The 13,344-nt window shown below is 50.6% G+C and overlaps 1 protein-coding gene across 2 annotated transcripts in view; it reads right to left on the bottom strand.

Moving 5' to 3' along the window:
• The window catches only part of SCARB1 (scavenger receptor class B member 1), an 82,116-nt gene that overhangs the window by 30,099 nt on the left and 38,673 nt on the right, over positions 1 to 13,344 (bottom strand). For both annotated transcript variants that reach the window (XM_053586939.1, XM_053586938.1), the window contains exons 2-4: positions 6,754 to 6,911; positions 4,284 to 4,425; positions 1,986 to 2,189 (exon numbers count right to left, since the gene is read on the bottom strand). In XM_053586939.1, coding sequence (XP_053442914.1) covers positions 1,986 to 2,189; positions 4,284 to 4,425; positions 6,754 to 6,911 — 504 coding nt within the window. The remainder of the gene's footprint in view (positions 1 to 1,985; positions 2,190 to 4,283; positions 4,426 to 6,753; positions 6,912 to 13,344) is intronic.

Raw genomic sequence — 13,344 nt, 5'->3', positions numbered from 1 at the left:
GTATTATTTTTATTTTTGTCTTAAGAAATGGGCTCACCCAGGCTGGAGTGAGGGGCACTATTATAGCTTACTGCAGCCCTAAACTCCTTCCACTTTGTGATCCTCCCACCTTGGCCTCCCAAAGCACTAGGACCACAGAAGTAATCCATTGCACCCTCCCTATTATTGTTTTTTCTCTCTCTCTCTCTTTTTCTTTCTCTCACTCTGTTACCCAGGCTGGAGTACAGTGGCATCATCATAGCTCACAGCAACCTCAAACTCCTGGACTCAAGTGATCCTCCTGGCTCTGCCTCTGGAATAGCTAGGACTACAGACTTCTGCCACTAATTTTTTCATTTTTTGTAGAGAGGAAGCTTTCCTTATTGCCCAGGCTGGTCTTGAACTCCTGGGCTCAATGGATCCTCTCACCTCGGCCTCCTAAAGTGCTAGGATTATAGGCATGAGCCACCACACCTGCCTATTGTTGATATCATTAATAAATGCTCAACCAGTAGGATCCTTAAATAACAATTATAATAGCTGAAGTATATTAAAGACTGCTAATTACTACAAGAGTCCACTCTCTCCTTGGTCCTTCTCAGGGCATTAGTGCACCCACACAGCAGGTGACATTCCCAGCTTCTCCTAAAGCCAAGATTAGCCACAGGATTCAGTTTGGGCCATGCAAAGAAAATGGAAATTGTTTTTCTCCCATCCTGAGGGGGAGGCATCTGGGACATGCTGTTTTATCCTCACCTCCTCCACTTTCTCCCCACCCCCCACCCCACCACGTCTTCCTTCCTGCTGTGCTGCCTAGAGAGTGAACATGATAGCCAGTGCTCCAGCAGCTGTCTTGGATCATGAGGTGTGGAAACGACACCCAAAGGATGGCAGAGCAAAATAGCAGGACTTCTAGATCACTTAAGACTCTGACACCATCACACCAACAATGAACAGCCTACTGCTAGATTGCTATTTCAAGGTTTTCATAATCTATGGTCAAACATGGATTACAACTATGCTAGTGACTCTGTAAAAACTAAGTTTCAAAGCACTTCAGAATTTATAAGATGCTTTTACAGAATCATGTCTCTTACCCCAAACTTGCCAATTTACCCACACAACCAGAACCTATCCTCCTGGACAAAAATGTATTGTCTATCACCTGCAGGTACAGAATCATGATTCACCACCACCATCACTACTCTATGCTAGGTCAACAGAGCCTAAAGAAATGGGTGAGACTGGAGCAACCCAGAGGGCTCATTAAAACCTGCATTGAGGGCTCAGCGCCTGTAGCTCAGCAGCTAGGGCGCCAGTCACATACAGGGGAGCTGGTGGGTTCAAACCCAGCCTGGGCCTGCCAAACAACAATGACAACTACAACCAAAAAATAGCTGGGTGTTGTGGTGGGCGCCTCTAGTCCCAGCTACTTGAGAGGCTGAGGCAAGAGAATCGCTTAAGCCCAAGAGTTTGAGGTTGCTGTGAGCTGTGACGCCACAGCACTCTACTGAAGTCAGCATAGTGAGACTCTGTCTCAAAAAAAAAACAAAAAACCTATACTGAGGGAGTAAAGGTCAGGGGCCAGTGTCAGGGGTAAGAACCTATATGAACCAGATCTTGGCCCAGGGCCCTACAACAGGTCAAGATTAAGAAAAACTATGCAGCTCGGGGCAATGCCATAGTTGGTATTTGTGTTCTGTCTCCCAGCAGCCAGTTCCCTTCCTCCAACAAAGCCTCCAATTGTCTAAACTAAGCCCCATTCACATCATTTGATCCTGGATCAGGCTGCACCTGAATCTAAACCTAGTGTTTTCAGTTACAGGAAATCACAAATTCCCTATTTTGCTTAAGTCAGTTTGAGTGAGGTTCTCTGACATTTACAACCCACAGCCCCTGGGTGCCCAGCCAGCTCCCCAGGGGTCTGGTGTCTGGTTTCCAGACTGTGTCAGGGGAGGGTAAGACACAGGTTCTGAATGTGTGGCTTCTCACTGGGCCACACTTACCTCAGCAAATAACCCGAACTTGCCCTTGATGGGGAACATGCCTGGGAAGAACTTATTGATCATGTTCACAAGAGGGTCCTCGTAGCCCCACATGATCTCACCAACGGTGCGATTCATGAAGGCCCGTTGGCCAAGGGTGCTCAACGCCAGGGTCAAGGCCACCTTCAGGCCCATGGGCTTGTCCTCCATCATCACTGAGGCACTCTGCAGAACAGAAGGACACCATAGGTCAGGGGCCAGCAGTGGCTAGCCCTTCCTCCTTAACTTCAGCCAGGACTTAAGGCAAAGAGCCTATGTAGGAAAATGCACAGGCCCAGGAGCAGCCACGTGGGGCACCTGGGGCATCCAGAATATTCTCTGATCCTTTGGTACCAGGACCACATGTGCGCTTGAGAACCGCCCCCCTCCACCTGAGGGTATACAGGCTAAGTTAACTCCATGCCCAGACCCAGAGTCAGGCACATGGCTCCAACCTGGCCAATCAGCCACCTGCCCCAGCCCCCTGCGGCTATAGTGATGGGTTTGGGAGCATGTGTGGGGCCCAATGAGAGCCAACAATCTACAAGAAAACATTCTGCTGGGGACACAAAGGGAGTGCCCCTCTGCAAGGCTGCAGCCACCTTGAAGGGCAGGCTTGCCAGGGAATGGAGCCTGTGCACCTGTGGATGACCCCCGCTTGCACCCTGGATCAAGGCACACCTGAAACTAGCCCAACCCCTACCCCTTTCAGCAACACAGGCCCATAAATTCCTTTTTTTCTTAAGGCAGTTTGGAGTATATCTTACTTCACTTATATGCAGAAGAGAGTCTTAATAGGGACGATCTGCTTCTACTTCTAGCACTGCCCACCTGAACACCAAGAACCACATGTCTGTTCTACCCAATATCTAGGTGCTCAGAATACAGGTGAGTTGGTTGCTTAAGTTTTGACTTTTTATGGAGATACTATCTTGACTCTTGGTTTATTTTTTTTAAGGCTCCTCTTCTAAAAGCCAATCTCTGCCTCTAGAAGAGCAGATAAACATCTAGTATTTCCTAGAACAGACTGCAGCGGTCTGGTTCTGTAGGAACTTACCATGATCTCCTTCCTTTCTAATCATTTTTTAAAGGCAGTAAACACATGGCTTTAAAAAGTAAAAAAAGGGGGGCATAAAAATAGACCCCCTGACCCTCCTCTCCCATTCTTCTCCCCCAAGGCAGCCCATTGCTGCAGGATCTGGGGTATTCTTCCAAAGATAATCTGTCACAGGGTTAGCAAGCTCCGGCCAGGCAGCCCACCACCTGTTTCAGTACAGTCCGTGAGCTAAGAATATTTTCTACAATTTCACAGTCCATCATCCATAAAGGTAATTTTATTGCAATGTAGCCACGCCTGCCATCGACATTACTGTCTGAGGCTGCTTTTGCACTAGAATGACAGAACCAAGCAGCTGCTACAGGGGCCCTTTTTGGAACTCACTGAGGCCTCCAAGCCTATATCTACCACCCGGCCCTAGGGAAGGCTGTTTTTAAGGCTGGGCCTGTGCTGGTGCCTGAAAACTTGGATTTTGGGAGGGGTTCTTCCATTTCCTGGCAACAGGGAAGCTTACGCCGTTTGTACACACAGTCCGGTTCATGCCGGACACCTGCTTTTCTACTGGCCACCTGGGATTTTAGCATGTGCCAAGCAGAGAGTGCTCACGTGATCAGGTCCCAGTAACAAGCCCTGGGCATTGAGTCTCCTATGGGCTTCTCTGATCGATGACACTTCCCATGGGTTGTTGCAACGCATCACTGAGGGAGTAAAGCATGTCCCATGTGACTCCAGTGGTCTCCCTGAGACAGCCCCAGGCACATTTTGTGCCCTGCTGCTGTAATAAATCTTAGCTGCAAGTCCGCCCACCAAATCAGCAAATCAGGAGGTGGTTGGTCTTGGGGACCCCAACACACACAGGAAGCAGTCAGTAAATCTGGCTGACTCTCACTCTTGACTGCACAGAACAGAGGCCTTGACCGCACCTCCCCTCGACGCCACAGACCACAGCCTGGGGCACCTGTTTTTGGAGATTTCCAAGTTGCAGGTTGAAAAGGAAAAGGGCATCCCTCTGGCCAGTACTTCCAAACCAGAGACAGATGGGCCCGTCCGGGAAACCCAGCAGTCAGCTAGGGTGGCATCAACAACACAGGGCTGAGAGTTGCCATACTCTGACCCTGCAGGTGCCTGCTCTTCCCGGCAAGGGGCAGGCAGGAAAAGAGACAGAACTCCCTCAGGGTCAAGGGCAGGTTTTAGGGTGGTGTGGGCCATGGGGGCAGCCTCACCAAGACCAGGATGTTGGGCATGATGATGTAGTCACTCTCCAGGCCATGGGACTTGGCGGGCTGGAACCGGTAGCTGCGGTACTCGAGGTAGGACACCGTGTCGTTGTCATTGAAGGTGATGTTGCTCTTATGCCTGAATTCCCTGTGTGGGGAAGCCAGTAGGTCAGGGACATTCCCTGAAACTGCCTGCAGACCTGTATGGGAGCTGGTGGCCCTTGGATGTCCATGCACAGCTCCAACTTAGCAGTGTGGAAGCTAAATGTTGTCCTTCCCCCAAACCCATCCCCGCACTGTCTGCCCACTGTGGGACATGGGGCCACCACCCACGCAGCCTTGTTCTGATCTCCCTCACACAGTATGGCCAACGCCTCTGTAAGACTCACCCAAGTCTTCCCCAGAGAGTACCCCAAATGCCTGCACCCAGCTGTCTCTCACCAAGCTGGGTGATGACACCAGCGTCCCCTGCTGGTCCCTGCTCCTTCAGCGGAGGCACAGTGTTTAGGAACAGGCCAGAATCCTATCTCTGTCACTCACTGCCCATGCCTCAGTTTCCCCATCTATAACATAGGAGTAATAACAAGACCTGCTTAGCAGGCAGGGCTGCTGTGAGATGAAATGAGTCAAACATGTAAAGCCGGAGGCACAGAAAGCACTAAGTAAATAGCAGACGCTGCTGTCATCAGAATCTCCTGCCTCATCAATCCCTTCTCTACAAAGCATCCAGAATCTTTGAAAGAGGAAATCAGACCATGTCATTGTCTCAACCACACCCCCTTTTGCACACAGGATAAAATTGAGGCTCAGAGGTGTGAACATACTTCCTCTAGGCCATGGTCAGGTACAGAGCAAGGTCAGAAAGCTGAGTATGACCCGGGGCATTTGGCCAGCACCTTCCACAAACAGCATATCCCTTCCCAGCCTGCCCTCCTACTCCTGGTCGCATGTGTGTCCCTCTGTCTTTCTCTCTCTCTTTCTCTCTCTTTGTCTTTCTCACACATGTACTCTCCACCCAGACCCATGTCAGTGGTGCCTCACTGCTCCATGGCCTGCTTCTGGAACAATCTCTGGGGCTCAGCATAGCAGCCCCCACTTCCTTGTGAGACCCCACCTTGCCCAGGCTCAGCTGGCCCTTCAGCTCTCACCTACACACAGCCTCACCTGTACACAGCCTCACCTGCACATGGTATGGCCTCACCTGTACACAGCCTCACCTATACACAGCCTTACCTGCACATGGCATGGCCTCACCTGTACACAGCCTCACCTACATATGGCATGCCTCGCCTGTACATGGCCTCACCTACATATGGCATGCCTCGCCTGTACACGGCCTCACCTGCGTATGGCATGGCCTCACCTGTGCATGGCCTCACCTGCATATGGGATGGCCTCACCTGTGCATGGCCTCACCTGCATATGGGATGGCCTCGCCTGTACACGGCCTCACCTGCATATGGCATGGCCTCACCTGTGCATGGCCTCACCTGCATATGGGATGGCCTCGCCTGTACACAGCCTCACCTACATATGGCATGCCTCGCCTGTACACGGCCTCACCTACATATGGCATGGCCTCGCCTGTACACGGCCTCACCTGCATATGGGATGGCCTCACCTGTGCATGGCCTCACCTGCATATGGGATGGCCTCACCTGCATATGGGATGGCCTCACCTGCATATGGCATGGCCTCACCTGTGCATGGCCTCACCTGCATATGGGATGGCCTTACCTGTGCATGGCCTCACCTGCATATGGGATGGCCTCACCTGTGCATGGCCTCACCTGCACATGGCATGGCCTCACCTGTACACAGCCTCACCTACATATGGCATGGCCTCGCCTGTACACGGCCTCACCTACATATGGCATGGCCTCGCCTGTACACGGCCTCACCTGCATATGGGATGGCCTCACCTGTGCATGGCCTCACCTGCATATGGGATGGCCTCACCTGCATATGGGATGGCCTCACCTGCATATGGCATGGCCTCACCTGCATATGGGATGGCCTTACCTGTGCATGGCCTCACCTGCATATGGGATGGCCTCACCTGTGCATGGCCTCACCTGCACATGGCATGGCCTCACCTGTACACAGCCTCACCTACATATGGCATGGCCTCACCTGCATATGGGATGGCCTCACCTGTACATGGCCTCACCTGCATATGGGATGGCCTCACCTGTGCATGGCCTCACCTGCATATGGGATGGCCTCACCTGTGCATGGCCTCACCTGCATATGGGATGGCCTCACCTGCACATGGCATGGCCTCACCTACATATGGCATGGCCTCACCTGTACATGGCCTCACCTGCATATGGGATGGCCTCACCTGCACATGGCATGGCCTCACCTACATATGGCATGGCCTCGCCTGTGCATGGCCTCACCTGCACATGGCATGGCCTCACCTGTACACAGCCTCACCTGCACATGGCACGGCTTCACATGCACACAGCCTCACCTGTAGACGTAGGGCCCACGCTCCTGCACTTGTGGCTTCTCACCCTTCAGGATCTCCTCAGGGTTGAGGACGTTGAAGAAGTAGACAGAGAGGTAGAAGGGAACGGGGATCTCCTTCCACATGTTGTAGGACAGGCTATTGGGGTCGATGCGCACATTCTGCAGGGGACGAGACAACACGTCTGTGAAGAGGCTGAGGGCCTGGTGCCCCCACCCCACCAGGCAGCCCCAGAACAGTTGTCCAAGCCCAGCCGCGAAAGGAGCTCCTGGGCAGGAGGCCGAGGGAAAGCCCTTCACACAAACAGCTGTAGCTCCATAGTCTATAGAATTAAATAGGAACATATTCATGCTGTTATTTCTCAAAATGTATCTTAACAGCAACGGCCAACACAGACCCAGGGACGGCAGCACCATCTAAAAGGGGAGCTGTAGCTCAGTGGCAGCAGAGAGCACCCTACAGGGACGAACATAGGCTCTGTGTAGCCACATGGATCATTCACTCATTCAACAAACATATTCAGAGCACCTACCATGTGCCAGGCACCGACCTAAGAGCCAGGGATGGGAAAGTGAACCAAAATGGGAGAATGAACGAGACAGATCAATCTCAACTCCGCAAGCTCGGCTGTACCGGGAAAGGCAGGCGCTAAACAATTGGGGTATAACACATGCTGTAGTATAGGGCACAAAGAACACAGGAAAGGGAAGTGTGGAAAACACAAACCACACCCAAACCCAAAGTGAGGGAGGCAAACCCGTGAACCTGGGAGAAAGGGATACTTCACAGAGAAGCAGGAGCCAGTGCCCAGGCTTGAGGCATGGAGGTGTTTAAAGAGAGTCTACGGCTGGCAAGGAGGCTGTGCGACCAGGGCTGTGTCGTAAGGAGAGGAAAATGGAGACACTAGCCATGAAAACCAGAAATATAGGAATTTATATGAAAACTCCTGATTTATAAGTGTGGCAAAGGCTTAAAGGGCTGAAAAAAACAGGCCTGAAGTCCACTTGGCTTCTAATCACAATTCTGTTCATCCAGATCTGTAATTCTCTGCTCCAGTGCTGCAGGGAGGTCCTGCCAACCTACCCAGGCCCCACCCCAAGTCCAGTCTGGCCACATCAGCCCTCAATGCCCATACCCTCTCAGAGCCCAGGCAGGGCAGACAGGCCAGGCCCATCAGATAGATGCTTGATGTTGCAAAGCCAGGCAGCCAGGCAGTTGCGTCACCTTCCACCTTCTTTTGAACACAGCCTTCCAGGACAAGGACAGCCACTCCCACTGTCCCCAAACAGAATTGATAGGCTGAGAACCTGGGTCTGGCTCCATTTGGACACTTGGGCAAGTTGGCCCCTCTGAACCTCAGTTTTCCCATCTATACAACGGGGCTAGTGAGACTGTAGCCACAGCTATGTCTGGTTTGACCTCAGCAGCATAAAGTTGAATTCATTGCCAAGAATTAAAACTGGGGACTTAATATAAAATCTGGATTTTAGAGTACTTTTTTTTGAGGCCGAGTCTCACTATGTTGCCCTCGGTAGAGTACCGTGGTGTCACAGCTCACAGCAACCTCAAACTCTTGGGCTTAAGCGATTCTCTCGCCTCAGGCGCCTGCCACAACGCCCAGCTATTTTTGGTTGTAGTTGTCGTTGTTTAGCAGGCCCAGGCCAGGCTTGAACCTGCCAGCCTCGTTGTATGCGGCCGGCATCCTACTCACTGATCTATGGGTGCCAAGCCTGGATTTTAGAGTTCTATCAGAAAACCAGGTGATCAGAGACTTGTCATAACTGTTTATTGATAAACACATCTTCTTCCTAGCTGTGAGCACCTCAGGGTCACCTCACAAGCTGAACATACACAAGTGCAAACCAAGGTGATGAACAGACACAATACTAATGGAGGGACCAAAGTGAGCTTCCCCGGGGTGCCCATTTAGCCAGTGCTGCTGTTCTCACTGCAGTCCCAGCCGCTGGCCAGCACCATGACCCTCTGAGGCAGCCACTGTCATAATTATTATCCACAGTTACGAGTTAGGAAACTGGGTCTAACGAAAGATTTGAAGAGTAGTTTGGGGGCACAGAGGGGTCTGAGAAGGCTTCCTGGGGAAGGAGCTGGGTCCAGCATGCCTCCATCCCTCTGAGTAGCTCTGCCCACAGCCCACAGGTGCCAGCTCCACCTCCTCCCAGCTCACAAGTCAGTCTCATGGCTTCTACTTGAGGTGGGCCCCATAACTCTGGGGACCTGCTTACTACAGGTCGGCCCCTTCTTTTACCTGGGGGACACATCCCTAATGCCACCTCAGAGAGGCCTCCCTGGCTTCCCTGTCTGCCACCCAGCATCACCAACATGCTCTACCCTTCACCACACTAACCAGGACCCAAAAGGATCTTGTTATTGGCACAGCCTCCCCCAGTGTGAGAGTCTGCGGCCTGGCTCTCCACGAAATGCTGGTGTCCGTCTGCGGCCTGGCTCTCCACGAAATGCTGGTGTCCGGACAAGTGTTAGAGAGGGGAGACTTTCGAAAGAATGAAAGAATGAATGATGAATGAATGAACCTCTCCTGCCCCACCTCCTGGGAGCTTAGACCTAACACAGCTTGGGCAGGGGACTTCATAGTCACCAAGCAGCTCAGCCCCAGGCCCAGGCCTCCCTCCTCTCTGTACTCCAGCACCTCCACATCTACCCCAGTAGGGGCTTTTGAGAAGGATGGACACACCTATGTCTCCCAGGACAGGACCAGCCCCTCAGGACTCCCCATGCAAACCTGCTGCCCCCAGACTGTGGAGGGCCCTCCTCATCCAGCCCTGCCCTGCTCTGTCCACTCTGTCCACAGTGGCCTGGCCCACAGCAAGCAGGTCAGAAGGAAACCCACACACCTGCTTCCCTCCCTCACTCAGGCATTGGACTCAGCTCCCCTGGATAAACTGAGTCCGAGAGATGCTTGGTGACAGGAATCCCAGCACAGGGTGGGACCCTGAATCCAACCTAAGGCCTGAGCTGCCTGGGCCATGATGGCTTACAAAGAGAGTGAGAGATAAATGACAGGGTCCTGACCGGCTGCTGCAAACGCTCCACCACAGCCCTCGGGAGCAGTCCAAGTGAGGATGTGACCCCCCCACCTGGGTCAAATCCCACCATGCCCCTACCAGCTGGGGGACCTGGGCAGCGTCCCCCACCCTGCCCTGGGCCTGTCCTGACCCAGCGCCTGCTGGTGCCCCTCCAGGAGAAAATAGCATCAAAACTCAGGACCCTGGAAAAAGTGTCAAGAGAAAGCAGCCCTAACTACACGTTCTCATCGCCGACACAAGTGGACGGGGAGGGGACTTCTAGAGGGGACAGGTACATTCAACACTAGATTGAGGTGATGCACCCCGAGTATGTGCGTGCATCCTACTCGTCACACTGTCACATTAAATATGCGCAGCTTTTCTATCAAGTACACCTCAATGAATCTGTTTTTTAAAAACAAATATACCAACTCGGTTTCCCTCCATTGCCTCCCTTCCCTGCTAGGTTTCTCAGCAGAGGCAGCTGGTCCCAGGTAAGCACTGGAACCCCAGAACCCTGCTGTGCTATCCTCACGCCCTGGCCTGCTCGCCCTGGCTCTGGGGATGAGTTGAGGCCAATCCAATGAGATACAGGATCTGGTCTCACCTCTCTCTCTCATTTTCTCTCTCTTTCTGTCTCTCTCCAAAAGATTCCTTGGGAGAAGTGCTATTCGTCTGGTACTGCAATGCCCACAGGGAATCTTCCATGACCCAGCTCTGCCCCTTCAGACTGGGTGACTATGGGCTGAATCACTGACCCCTCTGGGTCTCAGTCTCCTTATCTGTACAATGGGCATGAGGACAAAGTCCAGCTCATGGGCCACTGTGCTTAGAACAGGGTTTGTCAGATCCCGGGGCATCTGGAGGGTAAGCTGTGAGGTCACCTGTCATGAAGTGACCCTTTCTCCTCTGCCCCACCTCTATGCTGGGTAAGGGACAGACTTTGCCCTGCTTTTGACCGGCAGAATAGCTTTCTCCCCGTCACACTAGACCACAGGCATCTGGACCAGGCAGCTGATTAGATAATGGCGCTGGCGACTCAGCTTGTGGACTTTCACCTAACATAGCTGATTCTGTGTGTCTGTCCCCACGCCCCCGGCCCAAGGTCAAAGATCCTGACCCTGGAACACAAAGTTGGGAGAGAGTGCCAAGGTGAGCCCTTGTTGGACAACACTCCCTCCCATCCAAGCAGACCCTTTCAAGCCCATTCCTGGATAGCTAGGAAGGCTGCCCAGAGGAGGTGACAGCTGAGCTGGGTGTTTAAAAAATGAGCTTGGCTTTGCCAAGAAAAGGACACAGGCAGGAAGTGCCTGGCAAAAGGCACAGCCTGTGCTAAGCTGAGAAGTCCTTAGGAGCATGACTGGCCTGAATGTCCACTGATAACAAATACGTTTTGAAAGCGATGATGTGTGATATCCACCAACAGATAAACTGAATGATACTCAGTAATAAATGCCACAATATGGATGAACTTCAGAAGTGTTACCAGACACGAAAAACTGTAATACACAGTATATATTCCCTTTATATGACATCTGAAAAACGGACAACTCTGGAGCCAGAGGCTGCCCTGGGGACTGGGGCAGGGGGAGGGGGCTGACATTAACCAGTGCTAGGAGACAGATTGAGCTGATGATAATGTCCTGCATCTTGATTTTGGTTACCACACAGGTGAGATGTATACATTCAATAAAACTCAATAAATTACACACTTTTTTTTTTGAGACGGAGTCTCTCTTCATCATCCTTGGTAGAATGCTGTGGTATCATAGCTCACAGAAATCTCAAACTCTTGGGCTCAAGTGATTCTCTTGCCTCAGCCTCCCGAGTAGCTGGTATTATAGGCACCTGCCACAACACCCGGCTATGTTCGGAGGCAGGGTCTCACTCTAGCTCAGGCTGGTCTCAAACTTGCCAGTTCCACTTACCTCAGCCTCCCAGAGAGCTGGGATTACAGGCATGAGCCACCATGGTCAGCCCCAAATTACATACTTTAAAAGGACAAATGTCATGAATGAACCCTGAAAAGATCAAGCTAACATTTTTGACAGTTTTATTCTGATACGATTTATAGACCACACAATTCATTCATTTAAAACACACAAGTCAATGATTTTTAGTATATTCGCAGAGTTGTACAACCATCACCACTATCTATTCCAGGTCATTTCATCCTAAAACAAAACCTCGGCCCCATGACAGTCACTCCCCTTTTCTCCCCCAGACCTGGGTAATCATTAATCTACTTTCTGTCTCTATCGATTTGCTTATTCTGGACTTTTTAGAAAAACGGACTCATGCAAGTCTTCAAATGTGTTAATAAAGCTCTATTTCTTAAAAATAAGCAGAGACCCAAAAGGCCATGCCATATGTGGCTTCTTTCAACCCATTTTGTTTTGTGCCTGGCTTCTTTTGCTCCACTTAATGTTTTTGAGATTCATCCTCTTTTTGGATGACTAGTGTTCCATGAGTGTGTGGACTGGATTGCAGGATTCTAGATAGTTCCACTCATCTGCTGATGGACATTTGAGTTGCTTCCAGTTTGAACTATTCTGAAGTTCAAGAATAGTTCTTGAACCATTCGCCCAGCTGACATAACTCATCAAATGACACATTTCATATGTGCGCACTTCATTGTAAATAAAATACACCTCAGTAGAGGTGATTTTTCTTAAATAAATAAATAAACATCTATGACATGCTATTATCTACTACTACGGAACAATCTCCAGAATATTTGGGGTTAAAGAAAAAAAGAAAAAAGATAAGTATCATTACTACCTTTAAAATATAATGTAGGCTCAGCGCCTGTAGCTCAGGCGGCTAAGGCGCCAGCCACATACACCAGAGCTGGCGGGTTTGAATCCAGCCTGGGCCTGCCAAACAGCATGATGACTGCAACCAAAATATAGCTGGGTGTTGTGGTGGGCACCTGTAGTTCCATCTACTCAAGAGGCTGAGGCAAGAGAATCGCTTAAGCCCAAGAGTTGGAGGTTGCTGTGAGCTGTGATGCCACAGCACTCTACCCAGAGCGACAGCTTGAGGCTCTGTCTCAAAAATAAATAAATAAGTAAATAAAATATAATGTAGTCATACTGAGCAAAAGAAGGCAGACAAAAGCATACTATTATGTGATTCCATATATCTGAAGTTCCAGAACAGGTAAGACTAATGTATTTCCACAGATAAAGTTCTGTTTCCTGATGGACTCTGGTGTTGTGCAACAATCACCACTCAGAGCTTTGTTCACTCTGAAAAATTCATGGTGTTGCTCCTTTATAAGTGGGCTTTTCTATATAAATGCTACACTTCCGAGAAAAAAACATTTGAAACCATAATATAAATTTTTTTAAATAAAAGATTAACTGCAAATGGTAAAGGACTTGAATAGACATTTCTCCAAAGGAGACATACAAATGGACAGTAAGCACAGGAAAAGAGGCTCGGGGTCATTAGGGAAGTGCACATCAGCGTTGCAATGAAATACCACTTCCCACCCACCAGGATGACTGTAATTTCTTTTTTTAATGGAAAATGACAAGTTTTGGCAAGG

The sequence above is a fragment of the Nycticebus coucang genome, chromosome 4 (genome assembly GCF_027406575.1).
Source record: "Nycticebus coucang isolate mNycCou1 chromosome 4, mNycCou1.pri, whole genome shotgun sequence".
Taxonomy (NCBI): Eukaryota; Metazoa; Chordata; class Mammalia; order Primates; family Lorisidae; genus Nycticebus; species Nycticebus coucang.
The sequence above is the reverse complement of the archived record's forward strand: the minus strand, read 5'-3'. Positions and strand labels throughout refer to the sequence as shown.